The sequence below is a fragment of the Hydra vulgaris genome, chromosome 14 (genome assembly GCF_038396675.1).
Source record: "Hydra vulgaris chromosome 14, alternate assembly HydraT2T_AEP".
Lineage (NCBI taxonomy): Eukaryota > Metazoa > Cnidaria > Hydrozoa > Anthoathecata > Hydridae > Hydra > Hydra vulgaris.
The window spans coordinates 18,507,151-18,520,538 of NC_088933.1; the positions used below are offsets into that span (position 1 = coordinate 18,507,151).

At 27.2% G+C, this 13,388-nt stretch overlaps 1 protein-coding gene across 1 annotated transcript in view; it reads right to left on the reverse strand.

Moving 5' to 3' along the window:
• LOC100211510 (transketolase-like protein 2) overlaps positions 1-13,059 on the reverse strand; it is a 36,772-nt gene extending 23,713 nt beyond the window's left edge. Inside the window, exons 1-3 of the mRNA XM_065818595.1 lie at positions 7,986-13,059; positions 7,103-7,173; positions 1,042-1,202 (exon numbers count right to left, since the gene is read on the reverse strand). Of these exons, the coding sequence (XP_065674667.1) occupies positions 1,042-1,202; positions 7,103-7,173; positions 7,986-8,083 (330 nt within the window). The 5' untranslated portion in view covers positions 8,084-13,059. The remainder of the gene's footprint in view (positions 1-1,041; positions 1,203-7,102; positions 7,174-7,985) is intronic.
• Positions 13,060-13,388: the final 329 nt, after the last annotated feature.

The following is a 13,388-nucleotide window of genomic DNA, read 5'->3' on the forward strand; positions in this document are numbered from 1 at the left end:
TCAAAAAAACATTTAGAAGTTTTTAGAATGATGAATCAGTTAAAAAGTAACTATTTTATTTAGATTCCAGAAAGTCATTTTCTTACAAATGAATAGTATTAGATAATAGTGGAAAAGTATTTCAACGAATATTGTCCTGGGTACCTAATTTGACATGCAAATATTGCAAGAAAATTCATGAAGGCAAGTTGAACATTTGCAGTTTGCTTATATGGTAGTGCTGTATGTTGTAGAATTTCAATGATTTTGATCTTGTAAAATTTAAGGAGTTGTAATTGACAAAACTTTACATATGTTAATTTATTATAGTATAATATGTTTTATGTTAATACCCAATATTAAATAATGTAATAAAGCTGCTGTTTTTTAATTTATACAATCATATTTGTTATGTTATAGGTTGGTGTATGGAAAATAAAAGAGCCATGAAGATTGCTATTACAAAAGAACAGCTAACTAAAAAACCACTCAGACAGCTGCTACTTATGCACGGTGGATCCTAACTGTTGCATTGGCTAGAATTCACTTATAATAATTTATCATGAATTCCCTCTTTTATTGCCATGGCACCTTATTTAGATGCCCTTGTTGAATGATAGCTGTCATAGATGTCACAGATCGAATGTGTCATCAGACAAAATAGGACCAAGGATACTAGTAAGTTACTAGTAAAAATTTATGAACAATTTTTATCAACCTAAGTATAAGTAGGCTTAAAAATAATTAAATGGCTAGTTTTTAAAACAACAGTTTTAAGTGAAAGCTGTTTTTAAAATTTGTTTAGAATTTTTTTCCCAGATTTTTATATGATATACTTTAAAATTATTATTTAAATAAAAAAATTTATATGCATTTACAACCTCGCAATCTTATTTGTTTATGCGTCATTTTTATTACTTTTTAACTTTTGCCTAATATAATTATTCACATTGATTTCGATGTTAAATAGTTTATGCCACTTTATTACTAATTATAAAAAAATACTTAAAAGGTATTGTAAAATTATATTTAAAATCTCTTAAATAAAAATAAATCATTTACCGGAGTAGGATGACCTTCTAAATCATTATCAATTTGCCTAAGCTTCATTAATTCTGACTCAGGAAATAATCCAGCAAGACACCAAGCAGAATACAATATTGGAGCACAATGGCCTTTAGATAATACAAATCTATCACTTGATGGATCTTTAGGACTGCTTACTAAAACAAACATTGTACTATATATCTATAATATATACTCATATACAATAAGTAAAGTGTAAAAAACAGTACACTTTACTAAAATAAATGATGTTTTAACACCATCATATTATCATCATCAAGTGTGACCAGAGATATGAGTCAAAAATGCTTAAATCAAAAAATGCACATGGTGAGCAAAAAGTTGCTCCATCAGAGTAACTTTTGCACACACTATTGGTTTTTTTCTTACTGTCAACAATGTATTAAAATAACAAATTTATTTAATGTGTTTTAAAATTTATTTTAACTTATTTTAACTATTTTACACAGATTTATTTAAACTAACATAATAAGCTTATAATAAAATTTATTTAATGATAAAATTATTATAAATTATATAAACCAAAATATGAACTGTTTTGTAAATATAAAATAAGTGAAAATCTTTTAAATACAATATAAAAACTTTTCTTAGAATATAAAAGAATATTTAAAACTGTTGGCATTTAAAAAGTTTCAATTATTTAAAAAGTTAGAGGAGAAAAGTGGAAATCATTTCAAAAGATTATAATGATTATAAAAACAAGCCAATATACAGAGTTATACAGAATTCATGACAGTTTTAGAAAGCCATTTTCCTGAGTATTCCTTGATTTTCCTGTTTTCAAGTATTTTTTTCCTGAGTTCAGGTGGTGAAAAGTATATAATTTTCCTTCCTAATGTTCAAGGATATTAAACTTTCACGATTGAATTCAATGTTCCCTAAATGATTTTTTTCTGAACTTTTTAAGAAATTTAATACCTCCTCTTTAATTAATAGATAGCAACCCATTAAAGAAAGATTTTTTAGTAATAAAAAGTAGTTTAAACAAGAAACAAATCCCAAAAAATCCAATAAATATAAAAAATATATTAAAAAAACTAGCTTGCATCTGCTTTGAACAAAGTAATGTGTTTTGTTGACAAAGATAAACTTTATATGAGAACTATTATGAGCAGATTTTACATTGATGATCATTTTGTTTGTAATTTTGAAATTATGTAGCTGAAGATTATTTGATAGCATATGATCTTTGACTTAACGTCTTAGTAATTGATTTTTCATTTAAATTTTGTTCCAGTACTTCCTAACCAATCTTTATAAATATGGTGTTGTAGACAATCTTCTTAAAAACTGGTCATTTCTGATTATGTCATGTCTTAGATTATTATATTTAATTAAACATTTATCTAAATTTATTTATATATTTAATTTTTTAATTCTGAGTTACTCCCAACAATGATGCAAGCAACTACTATTAATTTGGAAGTTACTAGAAAACAAAGAATAGAGTTAAAGAGCAGAAGACTTGCAGTTGTATGAGTCAGTTATGAAAAAGTTGCAGTTGTATGAGTCAGGAAAACATGAAGATAGAAGAGAGTTCCAAACAGCAGTACAGTGGAAAAAATAGATGAATAAAAGTTTTTAGAGCATGCAGGGCAAATACAGTAAAACAATGAAACCTTGCTGATCAACAAGTCAAGCAAGAATGAGATTTGGTTGATGGAACTAGAGATGATAGCTCTTTTGAGCAGCAACCATGATAGTATTTGTACCAAAGATAATAAAATGCAACAATATAACGATGGGAGAGAGGCTTAATCTATGCAGATAGAACAGGTCCAATTAGCTAACTTAGCAAGTGATTGTATATATAGTTTCCATGAGAGGTCAGTAGTGAATGACAATCCAAGAAGACATAAAGAAGAGGACTCAGTGAGAGGGTTCCCATTCATCAATATAGGGATTTCAACTAGGGCATAGACAGATCCAAGATCTGGAACCGAATACCCGGGTACTGCTCAATACAACCCTGTAATGTCATTGTAACAATTAAATGAGGCTGTACATGTGTTATGTGAAAGCATCTAAAGATTAAGCATAAAATAGAATTGCCATTATTACATCCTACAAAAACAGTTCAATGGTCATCCCAAAAGGATATCAGAAATTTTGTACAAGCAAAAGATACTATTACCAATATACTAACAGATTTCATTGCAATTGACAGACTTTCATTTAACAATGTTGCTAAAAGTAAGAGGTTGCAAGAATTTGCTTTAGCCAAAGGACAAAAAATACTTTTTGGTTCAATTTCCATTAAAAATATTTTACTATGCTAAAGACATCAAGGCTCAATTAACGACTGAATTAAAAGACATGAAAGCTAACAATTTTAGATTTAGCTTAACTGTTTATAAATATACATCAATTAAAACGCATCGTTTAATGTGCACACAAATGGAAGCCTATATAATCTTGGACTAGTAAATGTATTTGGGAGTATACCATTTGAAAAAGCTGTTGAGATAGTAAGTGAAAATTGAGTAAATTAAAACCAGAATTTAATATCATTAGTAACACTACAGATATCATTAGTAACACTACATCTATTATGGTTAAATTTGGCCATTGAATCAACCCACTATATCACATCTGCTATGCCCATGCAATCCATTTAGTAGTAGGGGATGTACTTTATGTGAAACCAACTGAAGTTTTAAATCAAAACAATAGTTTTGAAATTAATGTGATGGTGAGAAGCTATAGTATATTGAATTTGAAAATAGTTCAGTTGTTATAAGAGATTATTTTTCAATTTTAAAAAAAGGTCGCACAATAATAAATTTGTTTAAAAAGATCACCTGATAAAAATGACAATATATTGCAGAAGCATGTAAAACCAGAATTTGGACACGGATTTAAACCTATTTTAGACTGCAAGACACGTTGGAACTTATTATTTGATATGGTTGAGCACTTTGTCAAGTTAAGCAAATGTATTAAAATGGCACTATCCAAGTTCAGTCTCCAATAACAATATCAGATTCAGAGTTAAGACTTATTACCCTGTAAGAGTTAGACTTAATAGCCTGTAAAAGATCTGAAGCACTTTGCCATCAAGACAGAGAAATTTACTAACAGCAAAAAAAAGCTTTTTGTTTTAAGTCAACTACACTCATATGAATCTGACATAAGCAAAAACTTATACCAAGCTTTAAAAAAAAAGAATTTTATACAAAAGAAATCTTTTCAAAAATTATCAAAAATTTCTTGCGTAAAATAGTTTATTTATTTGTTTCTAAGTTAAAATTGGATCCTAATTTGGATCCGGATCCAAATCTTGAAAATCCAGGTAGGATCCGGCTCCTAAATATTTCGCCAGATCCATTATGCCCTAATTTCAACAGTATGGCGATATTTGTTTGCTGCAAATAACTGAGTTTTGTTGGAGTTAAAATTCACAAGCCACTGCAACCCCCAATCTGTTACAGAAGTGAGATCAGATTCAAGATTGGCTGTCTGTTCTAAGCGATTGAAAAGAGTAGACTTTTTGTCAAGACAGGAGTATAAAGTTGAGTCGTCAGCAAATAGAGCCACTTTATATGTAGGGTTGTCTATACACATATACTAAATATACTATACACATATACTAAATATACTATACACATATACTAAATATACTATAAACATATACTAAATATACTATAAACATATACTAAATATACTATACACATATACTAAATATACTATACACATATACTAAATATACTATACACATATACTAAATATACTATACACATATACTAAATATACTATACACATATACTAAATATACTATACACATATACTAAATATACTATTCACATATACTAAATATACTATACACATATACTAAATATACTATACACATATACTAAATATACTATACACATATACTAAATATACTATAAACATATACTAAATATACTATAAACATATACTAAATATTCACAACTAAATTGTAAACAATTGATTAAGCATTTTTTGAAAAACTTTATTTAAAAGTGATTTACATAACAAAAGATCAAACTTTCAAAATCATTCATTCAAAGTTTAATTATTTACATTTTTTCTCCCTTTTTACTACAGTTCTACTTAAAAAAGACAAATAAAAAGGTGTTTTAAACATCTTTTATAACAATCTTTTGCAATAACTATTTTGTCTAATAACTGCTTTGTTAATAAGATAATTTTTAACTTTTTTTTCATAGTATAAAAAATAATAGTGACCTTTTTGTTTATATTTATCTAATACAAAAATGTATTTTATACCTGTTGATGTTAATAAGCCGAAATTGGAAAAAATTCAAATGAAATTTATGTATGTTGAAAAATTTTTAACTTTTTACTTTTGAGGCAACTATAATTCACTTGTGTAAACTAAATTATGTAAAATAATGATGATTTATTATTCAGAATAAGTCTAATTATATAAACAACTAAAATACCATATTATTGACATCAACATTTTCAATCTTACTAGTGCAGTCCATTTATCAGGAACTTTTGATTTATTTACTTATTACCATTTACTTATATTGATTGATTGATAGTTAACACGTTTAACGACAAAACTAAATTTGTTTTAAAATTTCTAATTAATGAAATTTTAAAACAAATTTTAATGTATGACATGGTTTTACTTTACTTTTCAATACTCTTCCAAATACAATCTAACTTTTTTTTATATCTTTTTCCTTTTCCATGTACTGCTACTTTTAAAACCAACCAACAGTATATTAAGCAACCAACAGTATTTTAACTGCTTTGCAAACTTTTTTAAGCCAGTGATGCCATTCTCATTAAATAATTAACAGTTTACAAGTAAACAGTTATCTTACTGAAGAGTAAGAAAATAAAAATTTATTTGAAAAATTTTAAAACATAATTTCAGCTGTATAAAATATGTCAAACAAATGTTACATTGTGGTCTGCTTATTAAAAATACATCAAATTAAATTTAATTTAATTAAAGTTGTTGCAACAAACTGTTATATTAATGCTAAATTTCATATCTTTGATGAATTAAACCGCCTTAAAAAAAAAGACTCGCATTTCTTATAATTTGACCCACTTCTTAAAATCATACCATAAATATCTACAATAAATTGAACTACAAGCTGTTTAACAACAATCAGAAGAAGTTGAGATATCAGGCATTGCCTTTAAATAGCTTTACCAATTGTAAAATATTTGAAAGAATAATTAATTTTAGGTTTTATTATTTTATTTTTTTAGGTATCTATATTAAAATATTAGTTTTAAATATAGAAAACCTCCTCTTGTTTTCTTATCATGTCTTTTAGACATACTAAACATTAGATTTTTGTTTCTTTTTTCTATTTCTTTTTTTCTATTTTTCATAACTCTTTTATCACCCAATCCAAACTTTTTTAATTTTTTTTATACATGATCTGGCATTTAATTAGTATTTGATAAAATTTAATTTTAAAAAAGAGTATTATTATACAGTTGAACTCTTGTAATTTGAACTCGTTTATTCAAAAGATCATTTAAATTGAACAAATTTTTCATTCTCTTTAGGATTTAATATTTAGGATTGAACTCCAACTATTTAAAAACTTTTGTAGTTCAAACCCATTTAATTCAAACCCATTTAATTCAAATCCCTTCAGGATTCGAATTACATGAGTTCAAATGTAACTATTTATAAGATTTGTGCAAACAACAAGTTTTTAAATGTTGCTGAAAAATTAATTTTAGAGGCTCCATTGATTTTTAAAATACCAAAACAAAAAAAAACAAAAAAAAAACAGTTGCTAAAATACAGTTACTAAAAAGAAATTCAAGATTCATCTGGTTTCTATACCAAGAAATTTTAAAAATAATAAATTTTTTTTTGCATTCCTGCTTTACTAACACAGATTTTTGGCACCTAAAAAATCTGTCGTTAATACATTTTGATCCTGTGAGACTCTTTTTGAAAATTTAAACCTAAAGTTTGAAATCTTCAAAAGGAGTCTCATATGATCAAAATGCTTTAATGCCAACTTATATAATAATTTTATGTAGTTAAAAATAGTAACATCCATACCTTTGTATTTCATAGTATGAAAAAATAACACAGATGTCAATTCAGCCATAGAGCAGCATGATGTAGGATGTCTAAAATTACATTTTTAAATTTAAAATCAAATCAATACAAATTAATATAAAACAAATATTCCTAACAATATTATTATTATGTGTTAAACTTATAAAATATAGTTGCTTAAAAACTTATTAAAACTATATTTTTTATATTTTTTGCAAATATATTATCATCTGTTGTTTTGTTGAAACTTAAAAAACATAATTGGGTTACCATTTTCAGATTGTTTTGGAAACTAATTATTAGACTTTCAAGTCAAAAAGAACTTCTACACTGATTTGTTTTTATAACCGTTTTATATTATATAACTTGATGTGGGTATTAATTTTGAAATTTAACATTAAAATACCGATAAAATTATAATTTGTAGTCATTGTTAACTGCTAAGTTTAAAAGATCTTTTTAATTTGCTTTATAAGCAATTTATTATGCACAATGCACCTAGCATTGCTTACCACTCTGGCTTCAATAACTAAAATTACTTCTAATCTCTCCTGTTGTTTTTTTTATCTATACAAAGATATTTCTAATAATCAAAATCTGTGGCTATTGCTGCTGATGACACAACTATATACTTTAGTTTTGACAAAAAGTCAAGACTTGAATATATAGTTGTGTTATCAGCAAAAAGAGTGACTTAAGTGACATAACCATATCACTATACCATATTGCATCCATCAATTGCTGGATTTATTTCACATGTTCATTAAAGTATGTAAAGTGTTTACCAAAATACATTTTTTTTAATACTGAAAAAAAAGTTTATATGCACAATTGTATGAATTAACCGAAATTCAAAACTTTTTAAAAATAATTTTAACATTACCCTGATTTTGATGCATTAGTAGATTTTATGCTTAAAATTCTAAGTCTGTTTGCAAGATCTTGTAACTGCTGCTTGTCAGGAGAGTGATTGAGAGCCATAATAATTTTTGAAAACTGTGATGTAAAGAAAATATGTTAAAAAATGTAAATATAAACTATTTGTAACAAATCTATATTAACTGGAGAAGAAAATAGCACATAATAAGCAGTTTCAAAACTGGAACATTATTTAGAGGATTTCACACTAGAAATTCTTGAAAATAACAAATTTAATGACTAAGATTTTAGAGATACTAATGTGCTAACTAAGAATCACTAACACAATTATTAAAATCACCTCATGTAAAGCTATAAAAAGTTTCTGTACTACAATCTACAACAAAACTCAGTTGATGGTTTTGAAGCAAACATTTATAAAGGCTTCCTGAACTCACTGAGTAGCTATATCTATAAACTGCTATAAAATATCAGAGCACTAACAGTGCCATATTGTACATGAACATCCTTCTTGTAAATCCTTTAGTTTTGCATTGTTAAAGCAAATAAGTGACCAGGGTAATATATAAACTTCATTATGATCAACATGATCATCATAATAATCATTATTATCATCATCATCATCATCATCATCATCATCATCATCATCGTCATCGTCATCATCATCGTCATCATCATCATCATCATCATTATCATCATCATCATCATCCTCATAATCATCACCATTAGAATAAAGAGGAAGGCTAAAGCCTGGTGATGATGATCATCATGATGATAACCATCATAATGATGATGATGATCATTATCATCATCATTATGTTTCTCTAATATAAACAATCTAGAGCATTTTTTTTCCTAACTAAAGCTCATTCATACAATGTGTAAGGCAGTCTCTTCAAGTTTTCTTACTTCTGCCACTACCATTTTCTACTGAAGATGCTACCTCTCCTCTACATGCTGATACCTAAATTACTTAACTCTTTTCTAACAAACGTTCAACACAACATTTTTTCTAATCTGTCTAAGATTATGCCTCCTTTTCTTGTCTTGCTTGTCACACCATGCATCCATCTGATCAACTTCTCATTCAGCAAATACTAGACCATATAAATACTAAAGTTCATATAACAATGAAAGGAAATTGTATGCTAGCATCTAAATAAATAGCAAACATATATGTTTATATCAATAATATGTATGCATAAAGTGCATCTTGGAAGCTTTTATTCCTCATGGTATAAAAGTTTGGAAGCTTTTATTAATTCTCTTCAATTATAAGTCAACCCTCATTCTATTCCACATTTTTCACCATCTTGAGCAGCTGCTTTATTAAACATTATTCATTTTTTTTAACTTTTTAACAAGAACTTCTCTTATAGGAACCAATGTCCATTTATTATTGCAAGAAGCCAATATAAAAAAGCCCTGTCTGATGTTAAGCTCTGTAATTCTCAGTTTACTAAATCTTGTATCTTATCTCAGATGTTAGGTCCTAAAGACTTTTTGTTAGTCTTCAACAGTGTCATTAACTGAAGTAAGTCTAACATTTATTCTCTTATTTATTGGTCTGGCCTTTTTACTTCTCCCCAGAATAAAGCAGGGTTATTTGCAAAGAAATCTTACTATAATTTGACTCTTGAATCTAATGGCCATACTCTTCCTGACAGTTAAACAGATTAACCCATTGTTAAACATCCAGATCACTCTGGCTTCCGATACTAAAGTTAATTCTCAATTAAACACTTCTACAGTTTGTGCTCCAGAATAGATGTCCATCATAGTCCTAAAAAAAATGTTTTTCAGAACTCTCTTCAATTTTGGCTAAACTTTTAAAAAGTGCTAAATAAGTGGTTCTAGTTTTTCAAAACTCTAGAAAACACTTTGACCTATCCTACTATCCTATGATTAGTCTTCACTCTGTTATTAGTTTTTTTTATATAAAGGTTTTGAGATTATTAAATTATTTCTTTCTAACTGCAGTAGTAAAGCTATTCTTGAAGGCCTACCCTCTTCTTTATTTCAAATAGTTTTAAGGTTCTATCTTTGTCCCTGTATTGTTTATCTACTATAACAATCTTCATGAAATCTCAAGTGGCTCTATTTGATGACAAATCAACTTTATACTTGTCTTGACAAAAAATCTTCACTTTTTAATTGCTTAGAACAAGCAGCCGATTTTAAATCCATAAGTGGCTTAAGGATTTAAAATCTGGACTTAAAATCCACAATTTTAGTCAGACAACAAAACGCATTTATTTACTGTAAAAAAATATTGAAATATTGTTGGCATTCCTATAATGATGAATAAAAACCCTCCTACTCTCAGAAACAGTCTAAAAGCACATTGTAAATGTAATTAGACCTGCTTTATCTGCCAAGCTTAAGCTACTCTTCCATTGTTGTAAGGTTGCATTTCTTTCTTTTTTTCTACAAATACAATCATGGTCAATGCTCAAACAAGCTCTTTATAATGAATCTCTATAACGAAGAAACAAATCTCTATAACGATAAACCAAAACTTATTCTCGCTTGGCTTTTTATTCAACATGTTGCATCCTTTTACTGATTTGTTCTTTCATGCTATAAAAACTTTTATTAACTCAGTTTTTTTCCTTGAACATCAAAAACACCTTATAACTCTTTTTATTTTTATTTCATTTTGTTATAAAACTTACAACTTTTTAAGTCTTCAGTTTTACCTTTCCTAGTACTTTAACTTGTTCTCTATTTTAAAGTAACTCATAACTTTATTGTGGTTGCTTGGAATCTTGTTGGAAGTAAATTAGATTTTAAAAATATATAAATATATGCCAGTATCTAATAATTAGTAAATGTAAGCATAAAATTATAATATATTAAGTATAAATTTTTTTTTCTAGCACCAACTATCAACCCCTGCTAAATCTTATAATTTTGCAGGGGCTGGGTTTGCAAAAAGTCTCATTTTTAGCCGGGGCCGATGTTTAGTACTACTAATTAGTACCACTAGTTTGAGTTATTTTATCTCTAATAATTTAGATGTGACTACAGTACTAAAGTTATATAAACCCCAAACAACCAATGTCTTCATAAGAAATTTTTAATTGTAGAATCTTATTTCTATCAAAGTTCAGCAGACTTTTTTTAAATTATAAAGTCTCGCCATTTGTGAAACTAATTTAGGTTCAACTGTTTTATTTCAGATCTCAATGATTCATGCTTCAGACCATGAACCATCAAACACATACATCACACTACCATATCAATCTTGTACTTCTTCTACATCAATTTATCTACCATCTACAATTGTAGGTAAATTTTCTACATAGATTCACCTACCATCTCACTTACATAGATTATCTAGGTCATATTTTAAAAATCTGGAAAACTGTTTGGGTAAAATATCCAGAAAAAATCTGGAATACATTTTCCCTTATTTTCCTCTTAATTTGCTTTTAGCTGAGTCATTTCCAATTTTTTCTTAATTTTTGTATGAGTGATAAGTGAAAAAGCTTAAAAAGCTAATATATTACAAAAATATATACCTAAACTTGTATGTATGGAAAACGTTTTAGATATTCGGAAAAATTAAGTTGCAAAAAATATCCGGGATTCCAGAAATACCCAGAAAAAGATAATCGCTGCACTTGTTACCACTATCAGACTAATTATGATTTCTTTATGATTTTTTTTTCAGTCTAACTCATTCTATCCTATGGTTACCTCATTCTTATGGACCTATCATAACTTTTTTTTATTGTGAACATTACATCTCTCATACACGGGTCTGATTTCATCTAATCATTTCTTAAATCTAATGACCGTTACTAATTTACATACTAAAGAAACAGATTTTTCTAGTATGTAAAAAAGTTAGGCTGAAGTGATTTGGATGACAAAGTTATCCAAATCACTTTGCTTTTGTTGCTCAAGTTATTTCTGATTTTAACTCTAAAGCTTGTGGTCCTGGCAAGTTTTTATTTAAATCTTGTTTCTCCACTTGCTAGAAAATAATATTTTTTAGTTCCGATTATGGACGATGCTTACAAAGATTTTAAAATCTGCTTATTCATTTTGCATAATAAAAAGAAAGGCTATATTGTGCATTTGATGGAAGGTATTTCTCTTGATATATTAAAAGACTTAATCAAAGTCTGATATCTTGGTTTTCTCTTTGTATTGTATCTGAAAACGTTTTTTAAAATTATAAATGAATTCCTTCTTAACTACAGTATTCAAGTCTTCCTTGATATATAACACTCTTCTTCATTTCTAGTAACTTTTGGTGAAATACAAGGTTCCATTCTTGGTCCTGCATTTTTTCTCTCTATACTTATGATATTTCTGATAATCATAGTTTAGTGACATCACTATACCATTTTGCATTTCTGGCTAAACTAATATTTATTCTGAAAATAACAACTTCCAAATACCTTAGTATTATTTAACATAATAATTACCAAAATTAAATACTTTTATCTATATGCATAAATTTATAAAAACATATATATAACAAAGTAAGTCAGACTCCGCTACAATATTTATTCTGCTTCTAAATGATAGGGTGTGGTTATAATAACAATTTTTCACTTATCCTCTATTGATCCTCTTTTATAAAAAAAAATGGACAATTTTTAGAGATGTTATACAGGGAGAGAGTCAAACCAAAAGAGAGTGACTGATTATGGATTCAGATAGAGATTTATTTACATTCAGCGAAATAAGAAAACAAATTCTATATCAATATCAAAAATATTTTTCTATTTTATTATCTCTAAACACTGTCCATCATTTTTATTTATTGTGTATGCAATAAAAAAGCAGCATTGTTTCATCCAAAAAAAAAAGTTGAATTTCTCAGCTTAAGGTCAGATATAATTTCAAAATTATATCTAACTTTTATAAAAACAAATATATACTTTAAACAAAATTTTAATAGCCAAATTTAAAAAAGAAATTTTTATTTTTATCGAAATAATATCTTTTTTGATAACTTTTTTTAATATTCTAACATTTTCTTACATATTTTCTTTATAATTTAAAACGTTACACAAACGTAAGCACAGAAATGCCCGCATCGCATCGCCTTCCAAATGAACACGAAATGGAACTGTAAAATGAACACAATACCGATATTCTGCAAATTATGCAATTTGCAGATTGTCAGCAATTTTTTCAGATTTTTGCAGTTGTCGAATGGGCGATTCGACAACTTTTGGATTTAAATGTTGCTGTTAACAACAACAACACACTTATTACTTTCCATTAATAATTTTTGACAATACTAATAAAATAATAATAATAATAACATTGCAGTCAACTCTCGATATCTCGAACACTAAAGGGACCGCGAAAAAGTTCGAGAGTTCGAGTTATCGAGTGTTCAAGATATCGAGAAAGGCTCAACGGTTAAAAAATAAAAAAAATT